At 41.7% G+C, this 24112-nt stretch overlaps 1 protein-coding gene across 1 annotated transcript in view; it reads right to left on the bottom strand.

Moving 5' to 3' along the window:
- LOC115124499 (lysine-specific demethylase phf2-like) overlaps positions 1-24112 on the bottom strand; it is a 159652-nt gene that overhangs the window by 16974 nt on the left and 118566 nt on the right. Inside the window, exons 17-18 of the mRNA XM_065002119.1 lie at positions 15987-16165; positions 13292-13587 (exon numbers count right to left, since the gene is read on the bottom strand). Of these exons, the coding sequence (XP_064858191.1) occupies positions 13292-13587; positions 15987-16165 (475 nt within the window). The remainder of the gene's footprint in view (positions 1-13291; positions 13588-15986; positions 16166-24112) is intronic.

Consider the following 24112-nt stretch of genomic DNA (forward strand, 5'->3'; position numbering starts at 1 on the left):
TATCTCTAGTGGAACATGCATCATATCTCTAATGGAACAGGTATCATATCTCTAGTCTAGTGGAACATGTATCATATCTCTAGTGGAACATGTATCATATCTCTAATGGAACATGTATCATATCTCTAGTCTAGTGGAACATGCATCATATCTCTAGTGGAACATGTATCATATCTCTAGTGGAACATGTATCATATCTCTAGTCTAGTGGAACATGTATCATATCTCTAATGGAACATGCATCATATCTCTAATGGAACATGTATCATATCTCTAATGGAACATGTATCATATCTCTAGTCTAATGGAACATGTATCATATCTCTAGTCTAATGGAACATGTATCATATCTCTAATGGAACATGTATCATATCTCCAGTGGAACATGTATCATATCTCTAGTGGAACATGTATCATATCTCTAGTGGAACATGCATCATATCTCTAATGGAACATGTATCATATCTCTAATGGAACATGTATCATATCTCTAATGGAACATGTATCATATCTCTAATGGAACATGCATCATATCTCTAGTCTAGTGGAACATGTATCATATATCTAATGGAACATGTATCATATCTCTAGTGGAACATGCATCATATCTCTAGTGGAACATGTATCATATCTCTAGTGGAACACGTTTCATATCTCTAGTGGAACATGCATCATATCTCTAGTGGAACATGCATCATATCTCTAGTGGAACATGTATCATATCTCTAATGGAACATGTATCATATCTCTAGTGGAACATGCATCATATCTCTAATGGAACATGTATCATATCTCTAATGGAACATGTATCATATCTCTAGTGGAACATGTATCATATCTCTAATGGAACATGTATCATATCTCTAATGGAACATGTATCATATCTCTAATGGAACATGTATCATAACTCTAGTCTAGTGGAACATGTATCATATCTCTAATGGAACATGTATCATATCTCTAGTCTAGTGGAACATGCATCATATCTCTAATGGAACATGTATCATATCTCTAGTCTAGTGGAACATGTATCATATCTCTAGTGGAACATGCATCATATCTCTAATGGAACATGTATCATATCTCTAGTCTAGTGGAACATGCATCATATCTCTAGTGGAACATGCATCATATCTCTAGTGGAACATGCATCATATCTCTAGTGGAACATGTATCATATCTCTAGTGGAACACGTTTCATATCTCTAGTGGAACATGCATCATATCTCTAGTGGAACATGCATCATATCTCTAGTGGAACATGTATCATATCTCTAGTGGAACATGTATCATATCTCTAATGGAACATGTATCATATCTCTAATGGAACATGTATCATATCTCTAGTGGAACATGTCTCATATCTCTAATGGAACATGTATCATATCTCTAGTGGAACATGTATCATATCTCTAGTGGAACATGTATCATATCTCTTATGGAACATGTATCATATCTCTAATGGAACATGTATCATATCTCTAATGGAACATGTATCATATCTCTAATGGAACATGTATCATTCCTCAAGTGGAACATGTATCATATCTCTAGTGGAACATGTCTCATATCTCTAATGGAACATGTATCATATCTCTAATGGAACATGTATCATATCTCTAGTGGAACATGTATCATATCTCTAATGGAACATGTATCATATCTCTAATGGAACATGTATCATATCTCTAGTGGAACATGTCTCATATCTCTAATGGAACATGTATCATATCTCTAGTGGAACATGTATCATATCTCTAGTGGAACATGTATCATATCTCTAGTGGAACATGTCTCATATCTCTAATGGAACATGTATCATATCTCTAATGGAACATGTATCATATCTCTAGTGGAACATGTATCATATCTCTAGTGGAACATGTATCATATCTCTAGTGGAACATGTATCATATCTCTAATGGAACATGTATCATATCTCTAGTGGAACACGTTTCATATCTCTAGTGGAACACGTTTCATATCTCTAATGGAACATGTATAATATCTCTAATGGAACATGTATCATATCTCTAATGGAACATGTATCATATCTCTAGTGGAACATGTATCATATCTCTAGTGGAACATGTATCATATCTCTAATGGAACATGTATCATATCTCTAGTGGAACATGTATCATATCTCTAGTGGAACATGTATCATATCTCTAGTGGAACACGTATCATATCTCTAATGGAACATGTATAGTATATCTAGTCTAGTGGAACACGTTTCATATCTCTAATGGAACATGCATCACATCTCTAGTCTAGTGGAACATGCATCATATCTCTAGTCTAGTGGAACATGCATCATATCTCTAGTCTAGTGGAACATGCATCGTATCTCTAATGGAACATGCATCACATCTCTAGTCTAGTGGAACATGCATCATATCTCTAATGGAACATGTATCATATCTCTAGTCTAGTGGAACATCTTTATCATATCTCTAGTGGAACATGCATCACATCTCTAATGGAACATGCATCACATCTCTAGTGGAACATGTATCATATCTCTAGTCTAGTGGAACATGTATCATATCTCTAATGGAACATGTATCATAACTCTAGTCTAGTGGAACATGTATCATATCTCTAATGGAACATGTATCATATCTCTAGTCTAGTGGAACATGCATCATATCTCTAATGGAACATGTATCATATCTCTAGTCTAGTGGAACATGTATCATATCTCTAGTGGAACATGCATCATATCTCTAATGGAACATGTATCATATCTCTAGTCTAGTGGAACATGTATCATATCTCTAGTGGAACATGTATCATATCTCTAATGGAACATGCATCATATCTCTAGTGGAACATGTATCATATCTCTAGTGGAACATGTATCATATCTCTAGTCTAGTGGAACATGTATCATATCTCTAATGGAACATGCATCATATCTCTAGTCTAGTGGAACACGTTTCATATCTCTAGTGAAACATGTATCATATCTCTAGTCTAGTGGAACATGTATCATATCTCTAATGGAACATGTATCATATCTCTAATGGAACATGTATCATATCTCTAGTCTAATGGAACATGTATCATATCTCTAATGGAACATGTATCATATCTCTAATGGAACATGTATCATATCTCTAGTGGAACATGTATCATATCTCTAGTGGAACATGTATCATATCTCTAGTGGAACATGCATCATATCTCTAATGGAACATGTATCATATCTCTAATGGAACATGTATCATATCTCTAATGGAACATGTATCATATCTCTAGTGGAACATGTATCATATCTCTAATGGAACATGCATCATATCTCTAGTCTAGTGGAACATGTATCATATATCTAATGGAACATGTATCATATCTCTAATGGAACATGCATCATATCTCTAATGGAACATGTATCATATCTCTAATGGAACATGTATCATATCTCTAGTGGAACATGTATCATATCTCTAGTGGAACATGTATCATATCTCTAGTGGAACATGCATCATATCTCTAATGGAACATGTATCATATCTCTAATGGAACATGTATCATATCTCTAGTCTAGTGGAACATGTATCATATCTCTAATGGAACATGAATCATATCTCTAGTCTAGTGGAACATGTATCATATCTCTAATGGAACATGTATCATATCTCTAGTGGAACATGTATCATATCTCTAGTGGAACATGTATCATATCTCTAGTGGAACATGCATCATATCTCTAATGGAACATGTATCATATATCTAATGGAACATGTATCATATCTCTAGTGGAACATGTATCATATCTCTAGTCTAGTGGAACATGTATCATATCTCTAGTCTAGTGGAACATGCATCATATCTCTAATGGAACATGTATCATATCTCTAGTCTAGTGGAACATGTATCATATCTCTAATGGAACATGTATCATATCTCTAGTGGAACATGCATCATATCTCTAATGGAACATGTATCATATCTCTAGTCTAGTGGAACATGTATCATATCTCTAGTGGAACATGTATAATATCTCTAGTCTAGTGGAACATGTATCATATCTCTAGTCTAGTGGAACATGTATCATATCTCTAGTCTAGTGGAACATGCATCATATCTCTAATGGAACATGTATCATATCTCTAGTCTAGTGGAACATGTATCATATCTCTAATGGAACATGTATCATATCTCTAATGGAACATGTATCATATCTCTAGTGGAACATGCATCATATCTCTAATGGAACATGCATCATATCTCTAGTGGAACATGCATCATATCTCTAGTGGAACATGCATCATATCTCTAGTGGAACATGTATCATATCTCTAGTGGAACACGTTTCATATCTCTAGTGGAACATGCATCATATCTCTAGTGGAACATGCATCATATCTCTAGTGGAACATGTATCATATCTCTAATGGAACATGTATCATATCTCTAGTGGAACATGCATCATATCTCTAATGGAACATGTATCATATCTCTAATGGAACATGTATCATATCTCTAGTGGAACATGTATCATATCTCTAATGGAACATGTATCATATCTCTAATGGAACATGTATCATATCTCTAATGGAACATGCATCATATCTCTAGTGGAACATGCATCATATCTCTAGTGGAACATGCATCATATCTCTAGTGGAACATGTATCATATCTCTAGTGGAACACGTTTCATATCTCTAGTGGAACATGCATCATATCTCTAGTGGAACATGCATCATATCTCTAGTGGAACATGTATCATATCTCTAGTGGAACATGTATCATATCTCTAGTGGAACATGTATCATATCTCTAATGGAACATGCATCATATCTCTAGTCTAGTGGAAACTCTACTGAACAAAAATATAAACATGTAAAGTGTTGGTCTTATGTTTCATGAGCTGAAATAAAAGATCCCAGAAATGTTCCATACACACAGAAAGCTTATTTCTCTCAAATTCTGTGGACAAATTTGTTAACATCCCGTTCAGTGGGCATTTCTCCTTTGCCAAGATAATCCATCCACCTGACAGGTGTGGCATATCAAGAAGCTGATTAAACAGCATGATCACGGGTGCACCTGGTTCTGGTGACAATATAAGGCAACTTAAATGTGCAGTTTTGAAACACAACACAATGTCTCAAGTTTTGAGAGATTGACATCCTGACTGCAGGAATGTCCACCAGAACTGTTGCCAGAGAATTGAATATTAATTTCTCTACAATAAGCCGCCTCAACTTCGTTCTCTAGTAGAACTCCGCAGACCACGTGTAACCACGCCAGACCACGTGTAACCACGCCAGACCACATGTAACCACGCCAGACCACATGTAACCACGCCAGCCCAGGACTTCCACATCCGGCTTCTTTACCTGCCGGATCGTCTGAGACCAGTCACCCGGACAGCTGATGAAACTGAGGAGTATGTCTGTCTGTAATAAAGCACTTTTGTGGGAGAAATTCATTCTGATTGCCTGGGCCTGGCTCCCCAGTGGGTTGGCCTGGCTCCCCAGTGGGTTGGCCTGGCTCCCAAGTGGGTTGGCCTGGCTCCCCAGTGGGTTGGCCTGGCTCCCCAGTGGGTTGGCCTGGCTCCCAAGTGGGTTGGCCTGGCTCCCCAGTGGGTTGGCCTGGCTCCCCAGTGGGTTGGCCTGGCTCCCAAGTGGGTTGGCCTGGCTCCCAAGTGGGTTGGCCTGGCTCCCCAGTGGGTTGGCCTGGCTCCCCAGTGGGTTGGCCTGGCTCCCCAGTGGGTTGGCCTGGCTCCCAAGTGGGTTGGCCTGGCTCCCAAGTGGGTTGGCCTGGCTCCCCAGTGGGTTGGCCTGGCTCCCCAGTGGGTTGGCCTGGCTCCCAAGCGGGTTGGCCTGGCTCCCAAGCGGGTTGGCCTGGCTCCCCAGTGGGTTGGCCTGGCTCCCCAGTGGGTTGGCCTGGCTCCCAAGTGGGTTGGCCTGGCTCCCCAGTGGGTTGGCCTGGCTCCCCAGTGGGTTGGCCTGGCTCCCCAGTGGGTTGGCCTGGCTCCCCAGTGGGTTGGCCTGGCTCCCCAGTGGGTTGGCCTGGCTCCCCAGTGGGTGGGCCTATGCCCTCCCAGGCCCACCGATGGCTGCGCCCCTGACCAGTCATGTGAAATCCATTTTAAAAAATGTAACATTTATTTAACTAGGCAAGTCAGTTAAAACCGGTTTGGGGTAGGGTGCAGCATTTTCACTTTTGGATAAATAGCGTGCCCAAACTCAACTGCCTCCTACTCTGTCCCAGATCCTAATTACATTTAACATTTACATTACATTTAAGTCATTTAGCAGACGCTCTTATCCAGAGCTACTTACAAATTGGTGCATTCACCTTATGACCTCCAGTGGAACAGTAGTGCATCTAAATCTTTTCAGGGGGAGGGGGGGTGAGAGGGATTACTTTATCCTATCCTAGGTATTCCTTAAAGAGGTGGGGTTTCAGGTGTAATATATGCATATTATTATTAGTATTGCATAGAAAACTCTGAAGTTTCTAAAACTGTCTTAATAATGTCTGTGAGTATAAGTGAACTTATTTAGCAGGCAAATCCCCTAACCATTCATTTTTTTTTTTTTTTTTTAAGTTACTGTCTTTTTGTTTTCATGGGGAATCCAGACTTTCCTGCAATTCCTACCGCATCCACTGGATGTCACCAGTTTGTAGAAATTGGTTGAGGTTTTTCCTTTGTGTAATGAAGAAGTACCATAGCTCAGAACGAACGTCATTTCATGTGTACCTTTTGATAGAGGCGCGCAACCAGAAAAGTAGTGTCAGTTTGTTTTGCTCCTGTATTGAACACAGATCATCCCATCTTCAATTTGATTGATAATATATAAGTTTAGAAATACCTAAAGTTGTATTACAAAAGTAGTTTGAAATGTTTTGGCAAAGTTTACAGGTAAATTTTGAGATATCTTGTAGCGACGTTGCGTAAGTTGAAAGCGGTGCTTTTCTGGATCAAACGGGCCAAATAAATGGACATGTTGGATATATATCGACGGAATTAATCGAACAAAAGGACCATTTGTGATGTTTATGGGACATATTGGAGTGCCAACAAAAGAAGCTCGTCAAAGTTAAGGCATGAATTATATTTTTATTTCTGCGTTTTGTGTCGCGCCTGCAGGTTTGAAATATGCTTCTCTCTCTTTGTTTACTATGGTGCTATCCTCAGATAATAGCTTTGTTTGCTTTCGCCGAAAAGCCTTTTTGAAATCTGACATGGCTGGATTCACAACAAGTATAGCTTTCATTTGCTATCTTGCATGTTTGATTTTTATAGTAATTTATTTGAATTTGGAGCCCTGCATTTTCACTGGCTTTTGGCCAGATGGGACGCTAGCGTCCCACATATCCCAGAGAGGTTAAAATGCTGGTAATGGCTCACATCAACACCATTACCCAAAAACACTAGACCCACTACAATTTTCATACCGCCTAAACAGATCCACAGATGATGCAATCTCTATTACACTCCACACTGCCCTTTCCCACCTGGACAAAAGGAACACCGATGTGAGAATGCTATTCATTGACTACAGCTCAGCGTTCAACAACATAGTACCCTCAAAGCTCATCACTAAGTGCTGCAACTGGATCCTGGACTTCCTGACGGGCCGCCCCCAGATAGGTAGCAACACAACTGCCACACTGATCCTCAACACTGGAGCTCCCCAGGGGTGCATGCTCAGTCCCCTCCTGTACTCCCTGTTCACCCACGACTGCATGGCCAGGCACGACTCCAACACCATCATTAAGTTTTCAGACAACACAACAGCGGTAGGCCTGATCACTGACAACGATGAGAGAGCCAATAGGGAGGAGGTCAGAGACGTGGCCGAGTGGTGCCGGAATACCATCCTGTCCCTCAACGTAACCAAGACTAAGGAGATGATTGTGGACTACAGGAAAAGGAGGACCGAGCACGCCCCCATTCTCATTGACGGGGCTGTAGCGGAGCAGGTTGAGAGCTTCAAGTTCCTTGGTGTCCACATCACCAACAAACTAGAATGGTCCAAACACACCAAGAAAGTTGTGAAGAGGGCACGACAAAGCCTATTCCCCCTCAGGAAACTGAAAATATTTGGCATGGGTCCTGAGATCCTCAAGTGTTCTACAGCTGCAACATCGAGAGCATGACTGGTTGCATCATGACTGGTTGCATCACTGATACATCACTGGGGCAAAGTTGCCCGCCATCCAGGACCTCTACACCAGGCGGTGTCAGAGGAAGGCCCTAAAAATGGTCAAAGACCCCAGCCAACCCAGCGGTACCGGAGTGCCAAGTCTAGGACAAAAAGGCTTCTCAACAGTTTTTACCCCCAAGCCATAAGACTCCCGAACAGGTAATCACCGTAACCCACCGACCCCTCTTTTTACGCTGCTGCTACTCTCTGTTTATCATATATGCATAGTCACTTTAACCATGTATCTACATGTACATACTACCTCAATGAGCCTGACAACCGGTGTCTGTATGTAGCCTCGCTACTTTTATAGCCTCGCTACTGTATATAGCCTGTTTTTTTACTGTTATTTTATTTCTTTAATTACCTATTGTTCACCGAACACCTTTTTTGCACTATTGGTTAGAGCCTGTGAGTAAGTATTTCACTGTAAAGTCTACAACTATTGTATTCGGCGCACGTGACAAATAAACTTTGAGTTGATTTGAACTCACTCAGGTGCCTTGCAAAATCACATTTGACATTGTCCATTAACTTGAGTTAATCTGTACAATGATGATGGAAAGACCTGTCCTTGTTAATGAATACAGAGAAGAGCTCCAACTTCTTAATAAATTTACAGTTGCGGAGAGTCCCTGTAATCCTAGATTCAGATTATTCAGGTGAGAAAAAACATCACCCAGATAGGCCAGTCGTGTGAGAAACTCTGCATCATGCAAGCGGTCAGACAAGTGAAAATCATGGTCAGTTAACTCTTGGAACTACCCTTCCCAGATCCTGGAGAATTGTCATCAACTACATTAATTAGCATAGCGCAACGGTCAAAAAATATTACTAGAAAATATTCATATTCATGAAATCACAAGTGAAATATAGTGAAACAGAGCTTAGCCTTTTGTTAATCACCCTGTCATCTCAGATTGAAATTGAAATTATGCTTTATGCAAGACAAGCGTTTGTGTAAGTTTATCGATAGCCTAGCATAGCATTATGTCCAGCTAGCAGCAGGAAGCTTGGTCACGAAAATCAGAAAAGCAATCAAATTAACCGTTTACATTTGATGATCTTCGGATGTTTTCACTGACGAGACTCCCAGACAGCAAATGTTCCTTTTGTTCCATAAAGATTATTTTTATACCCAAAATTCCTCCGTTTGCTTGTCACGTTATGTTCAGAAATCCACTTGGCACGACAACGGTGAAAAAACATTTCAAATTATATCCATAATATCGACAGAAACATGGCAAACGTTTTTTATAATCAATCCTCAAGGTGTTTTTCAAATATCTATTCGATAATATATAAACCGGGACAATTGGCTTTTCAGTAGGAGCGAGAGGAAAAATGACTACCTCTGTCTTTTACGCAAGAATCACTCAGAGCCCTCAGCTGGCCACTTACGCAATGTAGTCGCTTACGCTCATTCTTCAACATAAAGGCGTGACACTACGTCACAATGCTGTAGACACCTCTTATAAAAAGGAATCTGGTTGATATCCCTTTCAGTGACCAATAGGGGTGCATAGGAACACAACGGTTTCAAAACATGAGTCACTTCCTGATTGGATTTTTCTTAGGCTTTCGCCTGCAATATCAGTTCTGTTATACTCACAGACAATATTTTGACAGTTTTGGAAACTTTAGAGTGTTTTCTATCCTAAGCTGTCAATTATATGCATATTCTAGGATCTGGTCCTGAGAAATAGGTGGTTTACTTTGGGAACGTTATTTTTCCCAAAATAAAAATAGTGCCCCCTAGTTTCAAGAGGTTAAGAAAACTTTAAGCTCGTCTCTCAATTAAAATACATGTCAATACTTTTCCCCTTGATAACCAGCGCACTTCTGTATGTTGTAAAAGCTTTACATGGTCGCTTCCCATATCATTGCATAGTGCAGAAAATACACGAGAGTTCAGGGGCCTTGCTTTAACATAGTTAACCATTTTCACTGTAGTGTCCAAAACGTCTTTCAAGCTGTCAGGTATTCCCTTGGCAGCAAGAGCCTCTCGGTGGATGCTGCAGTGACCCAAGAGCCTCCCGGTGGATGCTGCAGTGACCCAAGAGCCTCTAGGGGGATGCTGCAGTGTACCCAAGAGCCTCCCGGTGGATGCTGCAGTGTACCCAAGAGCCTCTCGGTGGATGCTGCAGTGTACCCAAGAGCCTCTCGGTGGATGCTGCAGTGTACCCAAGAGCCTCTCGGTGGATGCTGCAGTGTACCCAAGAGCCTCCCGGTGGATGCTGCAGTGACCCAAGTGGTGTCGGGAGCAACTGCTTGCACGGGTGTTACCACTCCACTAGGTCTCCCTGGCATGGCTTTTGCGCCATCAGTACAGATACCAATATGAGCAGCAACTACGTTTGGCTACATATGGACCGTTAGTGGAATTCCCATGAAAAACTCCCGTGGCTTATTTTTCAAATTGTCACGTTTCGTTTCTAAATGTCTGTGGAAGAGGGAAGGTTTACCGTGAGAGAGTAACGGTTAATGTGATTGGATGAGTAACGGTTAATGTGATGGATTAATGTGGATGTTAATTATTTAACTAGGTTACCTGTTTTTGACATTGTGTTGTTGAACACGCTGAACACTAGATGGTTTAACTGTATTTTTGGCAGTGAAACGAAGTTACTCAGGCAAGAAAAAAACCTCACCCAGATGTATAGCCCCGTTGGGAAATATCAATGGACTTTCTGAAAATGTGAAGAAAAATTTGACGTACGGCATTGCGCGTACCCCCAGTTTGGGAATACCTGATCTAGTGAAAACTCTACAATATTTTCAGTAGAACATGTATCACGTCTCTAGTGGAAACTACTATATCTTTAATAGAAAATGTATCATGACTCTAGTGGAAACTCTACCATATCTTTAGTAGAACATGTATCACATCTCTAGTGGAAACTCTGCTATAACTCTAGTAGAAAACATATAATGACAAATGGAAACTCTACTATCTCTCTAGTGGAAACTATATCTCCAGTGGAACATGTATCACATCTCTAGTGGAAACTCTGCTATAACTCTAGTAGAAAACATATAATGACAAATGGAAACTCTACTATCTCTCCAGTGGAAACTATATCTCCAGTGGAACATGTATCACATATATAGAACATGTATTATATCTCCAGTAGAAACTCTACTATATCTCTAGTAGAACAAGTATTATTCCTCTAGTAGAAACTCTACTATATCTCTAGTAGAACAAGTATTATTCCTCTAGTAGAAACTCTACTATATCTCTAGTAGAACATGTATTATATCTCCAGTAGAAACTCTACTATATCTATAGTAGAACAAGTATTATTCCTCTAGTAGAACAAGTATTATATCTCTAGTAGAACATGTGTTATATCTATAGTGGAAACTCTACTACATCTCTCATAGAACAAGTATTATATCTCTAGTAGAACAAGTATTATATCTCTAGTGGAAACTCTACTATATCTCGAGTAGAAACTACTCTATAGCTTGAGTAAAACATGCATCATATCTCTAGTGGAATCTCTACTATATATATATAGTAGAACATGTATCATATGTCTACTGGAAACTTTACTCTATCTCTAGTAGAACATTTATTATATGTCTAGTGGAAACTATCATATCTCTAGTGGAAACTCCACCTCTCTAGTAGAAAACGTATCATGACTCTAGTGGAAACTCCACTAGATATCTCTAGTAGAAAACGTATCATATCTCTAGTAGAACACGTATCATATCTCTAGTAGAACACGCATCACATCTCTAGTGGAAACTCCACTAGATATCTCTAGCTCCACCTCTCTAGTAGAACACGTATCATATCTCTAGTAGAACGCGTATCATATCTCTAGTAGAAAACGTATCATATCTCTAGTAGAAAACGTATCATATCTCTAGTAGAAAACGTATCATGACTCTAGTGGAAACACCACTAGATATCTCTAGTAGAACACGTATCATATATCTAGTGGAAACTCCACTAGATATCTCTAGTAGAAAACGTATCACATCTCTAGTGGAAACTCCACTAGATATCTCTAGCTCCACCTCTCTAGTAGAACACGTATCATATCTCTAGTAGAACACGTATCATATCTCTAGTAGAAAACGTATCATGACTCTAGTGGAAAACGTATCATATCTCTAGTAGAAAACGTATCACATCTCTAGTAGAAAACGTATCATATCTCTAGTAGAAAACGTATCATATCTCTAGTGGAAAACGTATCATATCTCTAGTGGAAACTCCACTAGATATCTCTAGCTCCACCTCTCTAGTAGAAAACGTATCATATCTCTAGTAGAAAACGTATCATATCTCTAGTAGAAAACGTATCATATCTCTAGTGGAAAACGTATCATATCTCTAATAGAACAAGTATTATATCTCTAGTGGAAACTCTACTATATCTCGAGTAGAAACTACTCTATAGCTTGAGTAAAACATGCATCATATCTCTAGTGGAATCTCTACTATATATCTATAGTAGAACATGTATCATATGTCTACTGGAAACTTTACTCTATCTCTAGTAGAACATTTATTATATGTCTAGTGGAAACTATCATATCTCTAGTGGAAACTCCACCTCTCTAGTAGAAAACGTATCATGACTCTAGTGGAAACTCCACTAGATATCTCTAGTAGAAAACGTATCATATCTCTAGTAGAACACGTATCATATCTCTAGTGGAAACTCCACTAGATATCTCTAGCTCCACCTCTCTAGTAGAAAACGTATCATGACTCTAGTGGAAACACCACTAGATATCTCTAGTAGAACACGTATCATATATCTAGTGGAAACTCCACTAGATATCTCTAGCTCCACCTCTCTAGTAGAAAACGTATCATATCTCTAGTAGAAAACGTATCATGACTCTAGTGGAAACTCCACTAGATATCTCTAGCTCCACCTCTCTAGTAGAAAACGTATCATATCTCTAGTAGAACACGTATCATATCTCTAGTAGAAAACGTATCATGACTCTAGTGGAAAACGTATCATATCTCTAGTAGAAAACGTATCATATCTCTAGTAGAAAACGTATCATATCTCTAGTAGAAAACGTATCATATCTCTAGTAGAAAACGTATCATATCTCTAGTAGAAAACATATCATATCTCTAGTTACCATAATCTGAGTCCTTGAAGCAGGCGTCCATATGATCCTGATCATCATCACTGTCGATGCTGCTGCTCTTCTTCGTCTTCTTGGGGGGTCGTTTGGCTGGCCGCTTACTTACTCCTCCTCCCGCTCCGCTTGCTGCTCCTCCCTTCCGTCCAGCGGTGGTGGTGTTGGAGTGGTTTCTGCCGGGCCGGTCGCAGCCCCAGGCCCCAGGGGTGTCGGAGGAGATGGCTGCGGCCCCAGCGGTAGCCCCGGAGGACAAGTTGGCCATAGACAACATCCCCTGAATGGCCTCCTGTGTGCTGGGAGATGCAGGTGGCTGACTGTAAGTACGTCAATAAGAAATAACACAACACAATAACACATTACACTGCTGGAAGGTGTACCCGCCGGAGAAAGAGACAGATCGAGAGAGAGAGAGAGAGAGAGAGACAGAGACAGAGACAGAGAGAGAGAGAGAGAGAGAGAGAGAGAGAGGGAGAGGAATAAAGTTATAGAACCCATTGCCCTTTATCGTTGTGAGGTCTGGGGTCCGCTCATCAACCAAAAATTCACAAAATTCAAATTGAGACTGCATGCAGACTTCTGCAAAAGTATAATCTGTGTACAATGTAAAACACCAAATATTGCATGCAGAGCAACCTTCCATAACAAAGCCATCACCTACAGAGAGATGAACCTGGAGAAGAGTCCCCTAACCAAGCTCGTCCTACAGAGCCCCAGGACAGCAACACAATTATACCCAACCAAATCATGAGAAAACAAACAATTACTTGACACATTGGAAAGAATTAACAAAAAAACAGAGCAACTAAAATGCTATTTGGCCCTAAACAGAGTACACAGTGGCAGAATACCTGACTACTGTAACTGACCCAAACTTAAGGAAAGCTTTGACTATGTACAGACTCAGTAAGCATAGCCTTGCTACTGAGAAAGAACACCTTAGGAAGCTCTGACGCTCAAGAGAAGACAGGCTATGTGCACACCGCCCACAAAATGAGGTGGAAACTGAGCTGCACTTCCTTACCTCCTGACAAATGTATGACCATATGAGAGACAAATATTTGAAGTCCGAAGTTTACATACACCGTAGCCAACTACATTTAAACTCAGTTTTTCACAATTCCTGACATTTAATCCGAGTAAAAATCGCCTGTCTTAGGTCAGTTAGGATCACCACTTTACTTCAAGAATGTGAAATGTCAGAATAATAGTAGAGAAAATTATTTATTTCAGCTTTTATTTCTTTCATCACATTCCCAGTGGGTCAGAAGTTTACATACACTCAATTAGTATTTGGTAGCATTGCCTTTAAATTGTTTAACTTAGGTCAAACGTTTTGGGTAGCCTTCCACAAGCTTGCCACAATAAGTTGGGTGAATTTTGGCCCATTCCTCCTGACAGAGCTGGTGTTCCTGAGTCAGGTTTGTAGGCCTCCTTGCTCGCACACACTTTTTCAGTTCAACCCACAAATCCCGTGGGACCGGCAAGACGTGTGGAGTCCTGTTCCCGTGCCTATCTCTATTACAGACACACTGTGTGTGTGTGTTCTTGCGCCCCCCTATCTGAGATCTCCACTGCAGCCCTCATCCTCCACATACAACACCCGTTCTGCCAGTCACATTCTGTTCAAGGTTCCCAAAGCAAACACATCCCTGGGTCGCTCCTCTTTTCAGTTTGCTGCAGCTAGCGACTGGAACGAGCTGCAACAATCACTCAATCTGGACAGTTTTATCTCCATCTCTTCATTCAAAGACTCAATCATGGACACTCTTACTGACAATTGTGGCTGCTTTGCATGATGTATTGTTGTCTCTACCTTCTTTCCCTTTGTGCTGTTGTCTGTGCCCAATAATGTTTGTACCATGTTTTGTGCTGCTACCATGTTGTGCTGCTGCCATGTTGTGTTGCTACCATGTTGTTGTCATGTTGTGTTGCTACCATGTTGTTGTCATGTTGTGTTGCTACCATGCTGTGTTGTCATGTTGTTGTCATGTTGTGTTGCTACCATGCTGTGTTGTCATGTTGTGTTGCTACCATGTTGTTGTCATGCTGTGTTGCTAACATGCTGTGTTGTCATGTTGTGTTGCTACCATGTTGCTGTCATGTTGCTACCATGTTGCTGTCATGTTGTGTTGCTACCATGTTGTTGTCATGTTGTGATGCTACCATGTTGTTGTCATGTTGTGTTGCTAACATGCTGTGTTGTCATGTTGTGTTTCTACCATGCTGTGTTGTCATGTTGTGTTGTTACCATGTTGTTGTCATGTTGTGTTGCTACCATGCTGTGTTGTCATGTTGTGTTGCTACCATGTTGTTGTCATGTTGCTAACATACTGTGTTGTCATGTTGTGTTGCTACCATGTTGTTGTCATCTTGCTACCATGTTGTTGTCATGTTGTGTTGCTACCATGCTGTATTGTCATGTTGTGTTGCTACCATGCTGTGTTGTCATGTTGTTGTCATGTTGTGTTGCTACCATGCTGTTTTGTCATGTTGTGTTGTCACCATGCTGTGTTGTCGTCTTAGGTCACTCGTTATGTAATGGTATCTCTCTTATCGTGATGTGTGTTTTGTCATATGTTTTTATTTTGTATTTTTAATCCCAGCCCCCATCCTGCCTTGTGGTAGGCCATGAATAAGAATTTGTTCTTAACTGGCTTGCCTAATTAAATTAAGGTAAAAAAAAATGATGTACCTGTTGACACTGTAGTCGATGCCGCCCACTGCTTTGCTGGCCTGTAGTAGGTCCAGGATGCCTGCCGTGCTTCCCGCCTTCTTCTTTACCTTCAAGTTACGACCTTTCACCTCCCGCTTGACCTCTGGCTTGACTTCTGTGTCGATGTGGAGCGACTCTTCATCTGATGAGTCAGTCTTCTGAGAATGGAATAGAGCAACACGTTTTATTGTACAACACACTGAACACAAGAAGAGCATATAACTTTATAATTCACTGTGAAACGGAAACACAGGCACACAATGACGCCTGACAGCCAGACGTACACCTGATCTACGTCACACAGGTGATCCCAGACATGACCCGTCAGTTAGGATACATTCCCACTACTATTATAACTATGACCTGGTTGAATGGGGCAGTAGGAGTTTAAAAAATGTTTATTTGACCTTTATTTAACTAGGCAAGTCAGTTAAGAACAAATTCTTATTTTCAATGACGGCCTAGTGGGTTAACAGTGGGTTAACTGCCTGTTCAGGGGCAGAACGACAGATTTGTACCTTGTCAGCTCGGGGATTGAACTTGCAAAATCCGGTTACTCGTCCAACGCCCCAACCACTAGGCTACCCTGCCGCCCCAACCACTAGGCTACCCTGCCGCCCCAACCACTAGGCTACCCTGCCGCCCCAACCACTAGGCTACCCTGCCGCCCCAACCACTAGGCTACCCTGCCGCCCCAACCACTAGGCTACCCTGCCGCCCCAGGAGTGGGATATACAGTACAACACCTCCCCTACTTAAACACACCCAGTACTACTGATCATCATGACAATAGTGATGGAGGCCTGTAACAGCTGGATCTAGGTCTCTCTCTCTCTCTGAAGGCTAGTGTCTTTTCTGTAGGGAAGCCTGTGTCTGGCTCCACACCCACCCCACCCGGCCATCTAGATGTCTGAAGGTTAGTGTCTTTTCTGTAGGGAAGGTAATGATCCATCATGTATGACATTCCTGGGAGTTTGTAAACTTAAATGTTGTATTACCATAGGATTCTTGTATGCTCTCTGTAGTTATGTAGTTGAAAATGTATCACTGTGGGCAAACTCGAGGCAGACTTGTTACAAAATATTGTGCAGTAAAATAATTATCCACAGGATCAGTCTGAAACTTTGCAAACACACTGCTGTTAGAATTATATTTTACCAGATCTAATATGTTATATTCTGCTACATTAATTCCACAAACTTCAAAGTGTTTCCTTTCAAATGGTTGTTGAGTGGACCCCAGACCTCACAACCATGAAGGGCAATGGATCCTATAACTGATTCAAGTATTTTTAGCCAGATCCTAATTGGTATTTAAAATGTTATGTTCCTTTTGATGGCATAGAAGGCCCTTCTTGCCTTGTCTGTCAGATCGTTCACAGCTTTGTGGAAGTTATCTGTGGCGCTGATGTTTAGGCCGAGGTATGTCTAGTTTTTTGTGTGCTCTAGGGCAACGGTGTCTAGATGGAATTTGTATTTCTGGTCCTGGAGACTGGACCTTTGATGGAACACCATTTGTTAGTCTTACTAAGATTTACTGTCAGGGACCAGGTCTGACAGGGACCAGGTCTGACAGAATCTGTGCAGAAGATCTAGGTGCTGCTGTAGGCCCTCCTTGGTTAGGGACAGAAGCACCAAATAATCAGCAAACAGTAGACAATTGACTTCAGATTCATTCTAGTAGGGTGAGGCCGAGTGCTGCAGACTGTTCTAGTGTCCTAGCCAATTCGTTTATATACAGTGCATTCGGAAACTATTCAGACCCCTAGACTTTTTCCACATTTTGTTACTTTACAGCCTTATTCTAAAATCTACACACAATACCCCATAATACAAACATTCTACTTTTAAACTCAGACAAAACAGAGATGCTTGTTCTAGGTCCCAAGAAACAAATTAACATTTTTTATTTATTTTACCCCCTTTTCTACCCAATTTTGTGGTATTCAAATGTTAGTAGTTACTATCTTGTCTCATCGCTACAACTCCTGTACGGGCTCGGGAGAGACGAAGGTCGAAAGCCATGCGTCCTCCGAAACACAACCCAACCAAGCTGCACTGCTTCTTAACACAGCGCTCATCCAACCCGGATAGGATATCCCTATTGACAATTCATCTTGATGGTTGTACAGTCGTCTCAAATAAAACTGTGAAGGACCTCGGCGTTACTCTGGACCCTGATCTCTCTTTTGACGAACATAGACTGTTTCAAGGACAGCTTTTTTTCCATCTACGTAACATTGCAAAAATCAGAAATGTTCTGCCCAAAAAAGATGCAGAAAAATTTATCCATGCTTTTGTTACTTCTAGGTTAGACTACTGCAATGCTCTACTTTCCGGCTACCCGGATAAAGCTCTAAATAAACTTCAGTTAGTGCTAAATACGGCTGCTAGAATCCTGACTAGAACCCCAAAATTTGATCATATTACTCCAGTGCTAGACTCCCTACACTGGCTTCCTGTTAAGGCAAGGGATGAGTTCAAGGTTTTACTTCCAAACTACAAAGCATTACATGGGCTTGCTCCTACCTATCTTTCCGATTTGGTTGTGCTGTACATACCTACACATACGCTACGGTCACAAGACGCAGGCCTCCTTACTGTCCCTAGAATTTCTAAGCAAACAGCTGGAGGCAGGGCTTTCTCCTATAGAGCTCCATTTCTATGGAATGGATGGTCTGCCTACCTACCTTGTGAGAGACGCAGACTCGGTCTCAACCTTTAAGTCTTTACTGAAGACTCATATCTTCAGTAGGTCCTATGGTTGAGTGTAGTCTGGCCCAGGAGTGTGAAGGTGAACGGAAAGGCTCTGGAGCAACGAACCGCCCTTGCTGTCTCTGCCTGGCCGCTTACCCTCTTTCCACTGGGATTCTCAGCCTCTAACCCTATTACAGGGGCTGAGGCACTGGCTTACTGGTGCTCTTCCATGCCGTCCCTGGGAAGGGTGCGTCACTAGAGTGGGTTGAGTCACTGACGTGATCTTCCTGTCTGGGTTGCCCCCCCTTGGGTTGTGCCGTGGCGGAGATCTTTGTGGGCTATACTCGGCCTTGTTTCAGGATGGTAAGTTGGTGGTTGAAGATATCCCTCTAGTGGTGTGGGGGTTGTGCTTTGGCAAAGTGGGTGGGGATATATCCTTCCTGTTTGGCCCTGTCCGGGGGTATCATCGGATGGGGCCACAGTGTCTCCTGACCCCTCCTGTCTCAGCCTCCAGTATTTATGCTGCAGTAGTTAATGTGTCAGGGGGCTAGGGTCAGTTTGTTATATCTGGTGTCCTGTGTGAATTTAAGTGTGCTCTCTCTAATTCTCTCTTTATTTCTCTCTCTCGGAGGGCCTGAGCCTTAGGACCATGCCTAGGACTACCTGGCATGATGACTCCTTGCTGTCCCCAGTGTACCTGGCCGTGCTGCTGCTCCAGTTTCAACTGTTCTGCCTGCGGCTATGGAATCCTTACCTGTTCTCCAGACGTGCTACCTGTCCCAGACCTATTATTTGACCATGCTGGTCATTTATGAACATTTGAACATCTTGGCCATGTTCTGTTATAATCTCCACCCGGCACAGCCAGAAGAGGACTGGCCTCCCCTCATAGCCTGGTTCCTCTCTAGGTTTCTTCCTAGCCAACGTGCTTCAACACCTGCATTGCTTGCTGTTTAGGGTTTCTGTATAGCACTTTGAGATATCAGCTGATGTACGAAGGGCAGACACCGACAAGCTAAACACCGACAAGCCACACTCACGTGGCCGACGTGAGTAAAGTGGAGTCGCAATTAAATGGCTCAGACATGAGACGTATGTGGCAGGGACTACAGACAATCACGGACTACAAAATGGAAAACCAGCAACGCCGCCAAGACCGACGTCTTGCTTCCGGGCAGGCTAAACACATTCTTTGCACGCTTTGAGGATAACACACTGACATTGACAGGGCTACCAAGGACTGTGGGCTGTCCTTCTCCGTGGCCGACGTGAGTAAAACATTTAAACGTGTTAACCGTCGCAAGGCTGACAGCCCAGACAAAATACCTAACCGTGTCCTCAGAGCATGCGCAGACCAGCTGGCTGGAGTGTTTATGGACATATTCAGAGCAAGGGGAACAACTACTCCAAGTCTCAGAGCGAGTGACGTTTGAAACGCTATTATCGCGCACCCCGCTAACTAGCTAGTCATTTCACATCGGTGTGACGACCCTCCCACTCTGTCTGCCGTATTCTCTCTTTGTTCTTGTTTCCTTATTAGGATGCCGGTGGACGGAGTTGGGAGGGTCGTCAGCTACATGGGAAACACCTGGGCCCGGTGTCTCCCAGGATAAATACACCACTTCCCCATTCATGGAGGAGACTCTCTCCATGCAGACACACCTGGGCCCGGTGTCTCCCAGGATAAATACACCACTTCCCCATTCATGGAGGAGACTCTCTCCATGCAGACACACCTGGGCCCGGTGTCTCCCAGGATAAATACACCACTTCCCCATTCATGGAGGAGACTCTCTCCATGCAGACACACCTGGGCCCGGTGTCTCCCAGCATAAATACACCACTTCCCCATTCATGGAGGAGACTCTCTCCATGCAGACACACCTGGGCCCGGTGTCTCCCAGGATAAATACACCACTTCCCCATTCATGGAGGAGACTCTCTCCATGCAGACACCTTTACAGATTTTGTTGTGTATCTTGGTGGCCTTTTGGTTGTTTGCTTTGGCACCTTTCAACACCCTGCATTATCACATTCATGCATGCAAAACACTCACTTACACTACTGATTACTGATTACACACACCATTGTAAATTATACTTAGTTACTTTATTTAATAAATATATGTTTTGTTACTCCTTATCTCCACGTTGTCTCCCTTTTGTTACGGGCTTTGAGCCGGTTCGTGGCAAGGGTTACACCAGCCTAATCGAGGGAGTTGATAGGCTTGAAGTCATAAACAGCAGAGCTGCTGGCAAAACACACGAATGTCATGTTTGAATGAATGCTTACGAGCCTGCTGCTGCCTACCACCGCTCAGTCAGACTGTTCTATCAAATCATAGACTTAATTGTAATATAATAACACACAGAAATACGAGCCTCAGCTCATTAATATGGTCGAATCCGGAAACTATCATCTCGAAAACAAGACATTTATTCTTTCAGTGAAATACGGAACCGTTCCGTATTTTATCTAACGGGTGGCATCCATAAGTCTTCAATGTTATGTCATAATTACGTAAAATTCTGGCAAATTAGGCAGCCCAAACTGTTGCATATTACACTGACTCTGCGTGCAATGAACGCAAGAGAAGTGACACAATTTCACCTGGTTAATATTGCCTGCTAACCTGGATTTATTTTAGCTAAATATGCAGGTTTAAAAATATATACTTCTGTGTACTGATTTTAAGAAAGGCATTGATGTTTATGGTTAGGTACACATTGGCGCAACGATACGCACCGTATCGATTATATGCAACGCAGGACACGCTAGATAAACTAGTAATATCATCAACCATGTGTAGTTAACTAGTGATTATGATTGATTGATTGATTGTTTTTTATAAGTTTAATGCTAGCTAGCAACTTACTTTGGCTTCTTACTGCATTCGCGTAACAGGCAGTCTCCTCGTGAAGTGCAATGTAAGGCAGGTGGTTAGAGCGTTGGACTAGTTAACTGTACGGTTGCAAGATTGGATCCCCCGAGCTGACAAGGTAAAAATCTGTCGTTCTGCCCTAAACGAGGCAGTTAACCCACCGTTCCTAGGGCCGTCATTGAAAATAAGAACGTGTTCTTAACTGACTTGCCTTGTTAAAAAAATATTCAATAAAGGTGTAAAAAAATAAACAATTTAAATCGGCCAAATCGGTGTCCAAAAATACCGATTTCCGATTGTTAATGAAGACTTGAAATCGCCCTAATTAATCGGTTAATTGGTCGACCTCTAGTGTCTGTCTCAGGGTTCTCGTTTTACACTATTCTGATTTTCCACCCTCCGCCAATACAGGGGTAGTGTGCTCTTATAGCTGTGTGCCATGCCCAGGGATGGTCTGTGTGGAAGATTAAGTTGATTACGTTCCCATTTTTGTAGCAGTCAGCAAAGTGTCTCTAGATTGTCCATGAGGAGCTTCTGTTTGCACTCTTTCCGTGCCTTGTCATTTTTTATATCCAAGGGGTACTGTACTGTGGTGGATGGAAGCCATGGAGCAGGGGGCCAAAGAGGCCTCTGCATCTGGGTGGGAGAGGTACTCTGCTCTCTTTCTCTCTCTCTCAATGTGTGGTGTCCTTTGGCCCGGCGCCGCACAGTTCTGTCTTTGATTCACACACGCTTCACTCACACACATGTGATTTCCATTGACAACATAGAGGATCACACGGAATTCATTAATGACCACATGGACGGAGAAAATATTCCAGAATGTTTTCCTCTGACTGTTGGGATCTTGGAAGCAGTCATTAGGCCGTTGTCTTAATGGACGTAGAATTGTAGATATCAGAGTCCTTCTGGATGTTAGAGAATCTCTAGACATTAACCTGTTAACACTATGAACCTGGTAACACTATGAACCTGATATTAACACGATGAACCTGATAACGCTATGGACCTGATATTAACACTATGGACCTGATATTAACACGATTAACCTGATATTAACACTATGGACCTGATATTAACACTATGGACCTGATATTAACACTATGGACCTGTTATTAACACTATGGACCTGATATTAACACTATGAACCTGATAATAACACTATGAACCTGATAATAACACTATGAACCTGATAATAACACTATGAACCTGATAATAACACCATGAACCTAATATTAACACTATGGACCTGATATTAACACTATGGACCTGATATTAACACTATGGACCTGATATTAACACTATGGACCTGATGTTAACACTATGAACCTGATATTAACACTATGAACCTGATATTAACATTATGAACCTGTTAACAATATGAACCTAATTATAACACTATGGACCTGATATTAACACTATGAACCTGATAATAACACTATGAACCTGATAATAACACTATGAACCTGATAATAACACTATGAACCTGATTTTTTATTTTTTTTATTTCACCTTTATTTAACCAGGTAAGCAAGTTGAGAACAAGTTCTCATTTACAATTGCGACCTGGCCAAGATAAAGCAAAGCAGTTCGACACATACAACGACACAGAGTTACACATGGAGTAAAACAAACATACAGTCAATAATACAGTAAAAAAAAAACAAGTCTATATACAATGTGAGCAAATTAGGTGAGAAGGGAGGTAAAGGCAAAAAAGGCCATGGTGGCAAAGTAAATACAATATAGCAAGTAAAACACTGGAATGGTAGTATTGCAATGGAAGAATGTGCAAAGTAGAAATAAAAATAATGGGGTGCAAAGGAGCAAAATAAATAAATAAATTAAATACAGTTAGGAAAGAGGTAGTTGTTTGGGCTAAATTATAGGTGGGCTATGTACAGGTGCAGTAATCTGTAAGATGCTCTGACAGTTGGTGTTTAAAGCTAGTGAGGAGATAAGTGTTTCCAATTTAAGAGATTTTTGTAGTTCGTTCCAGTCATTGGCAGCAGAGAACTGGAAGGAGAGGCGGCCAAAGAAAGAATTGGTTTTGGGGGTGACTAGAGAGATATACCTGCTGGAGCGTGTGCTACAGGTGGGAGATGCTATGGTGACCAGCGAGCTGAGATAAGGGGGACTTTACCTAGCAGGGTCTTGTAGATGACATGGAGCCAGTGGGTTTGGCGACGAGTATGAAGCGAGGGCCAGCCAACGAGAGCGTACAGGTCGCAATGGTGGGTAGTATATGGGGCTTTGGTGACAAAACGGATAGCACTGTGATAGACTGCATCCAATTTGTTGAGTAGGGTATTGGAGGCTATTTTGTAAATGACATCGCCAAAGTCGAGGATTGGTAGGATGGTCAATTTTACAAGGGTATGTTTGGCAGCATGAGTGAAGGATGCTTTGTTGCGAAATAGGAAGCCAATTCTAGATTTAACTTTGGATTGGAGATGTTTGATATGGGTCTGGAAGGAGAGTTTACAGTCTAACCAGACACCTAAGTATTTGTAGTTGTCCACGTATTC

The sequence above is a fragment of the Oncorhynchus nerka genome, linkage group LG15, assembly GCF_034236695.1.
Source record: "Oncorhynchus nerka isolate Pitt River linkage group LG15, Oner_Uvic_2.0, whole genome shotgun sequence".
NCBI lineage: Eukaryota > Metazoa > Chordata > Actinopteri > Salmoniformes > Salmonidae > Oncorhynchus > Oncorhynchus nerka.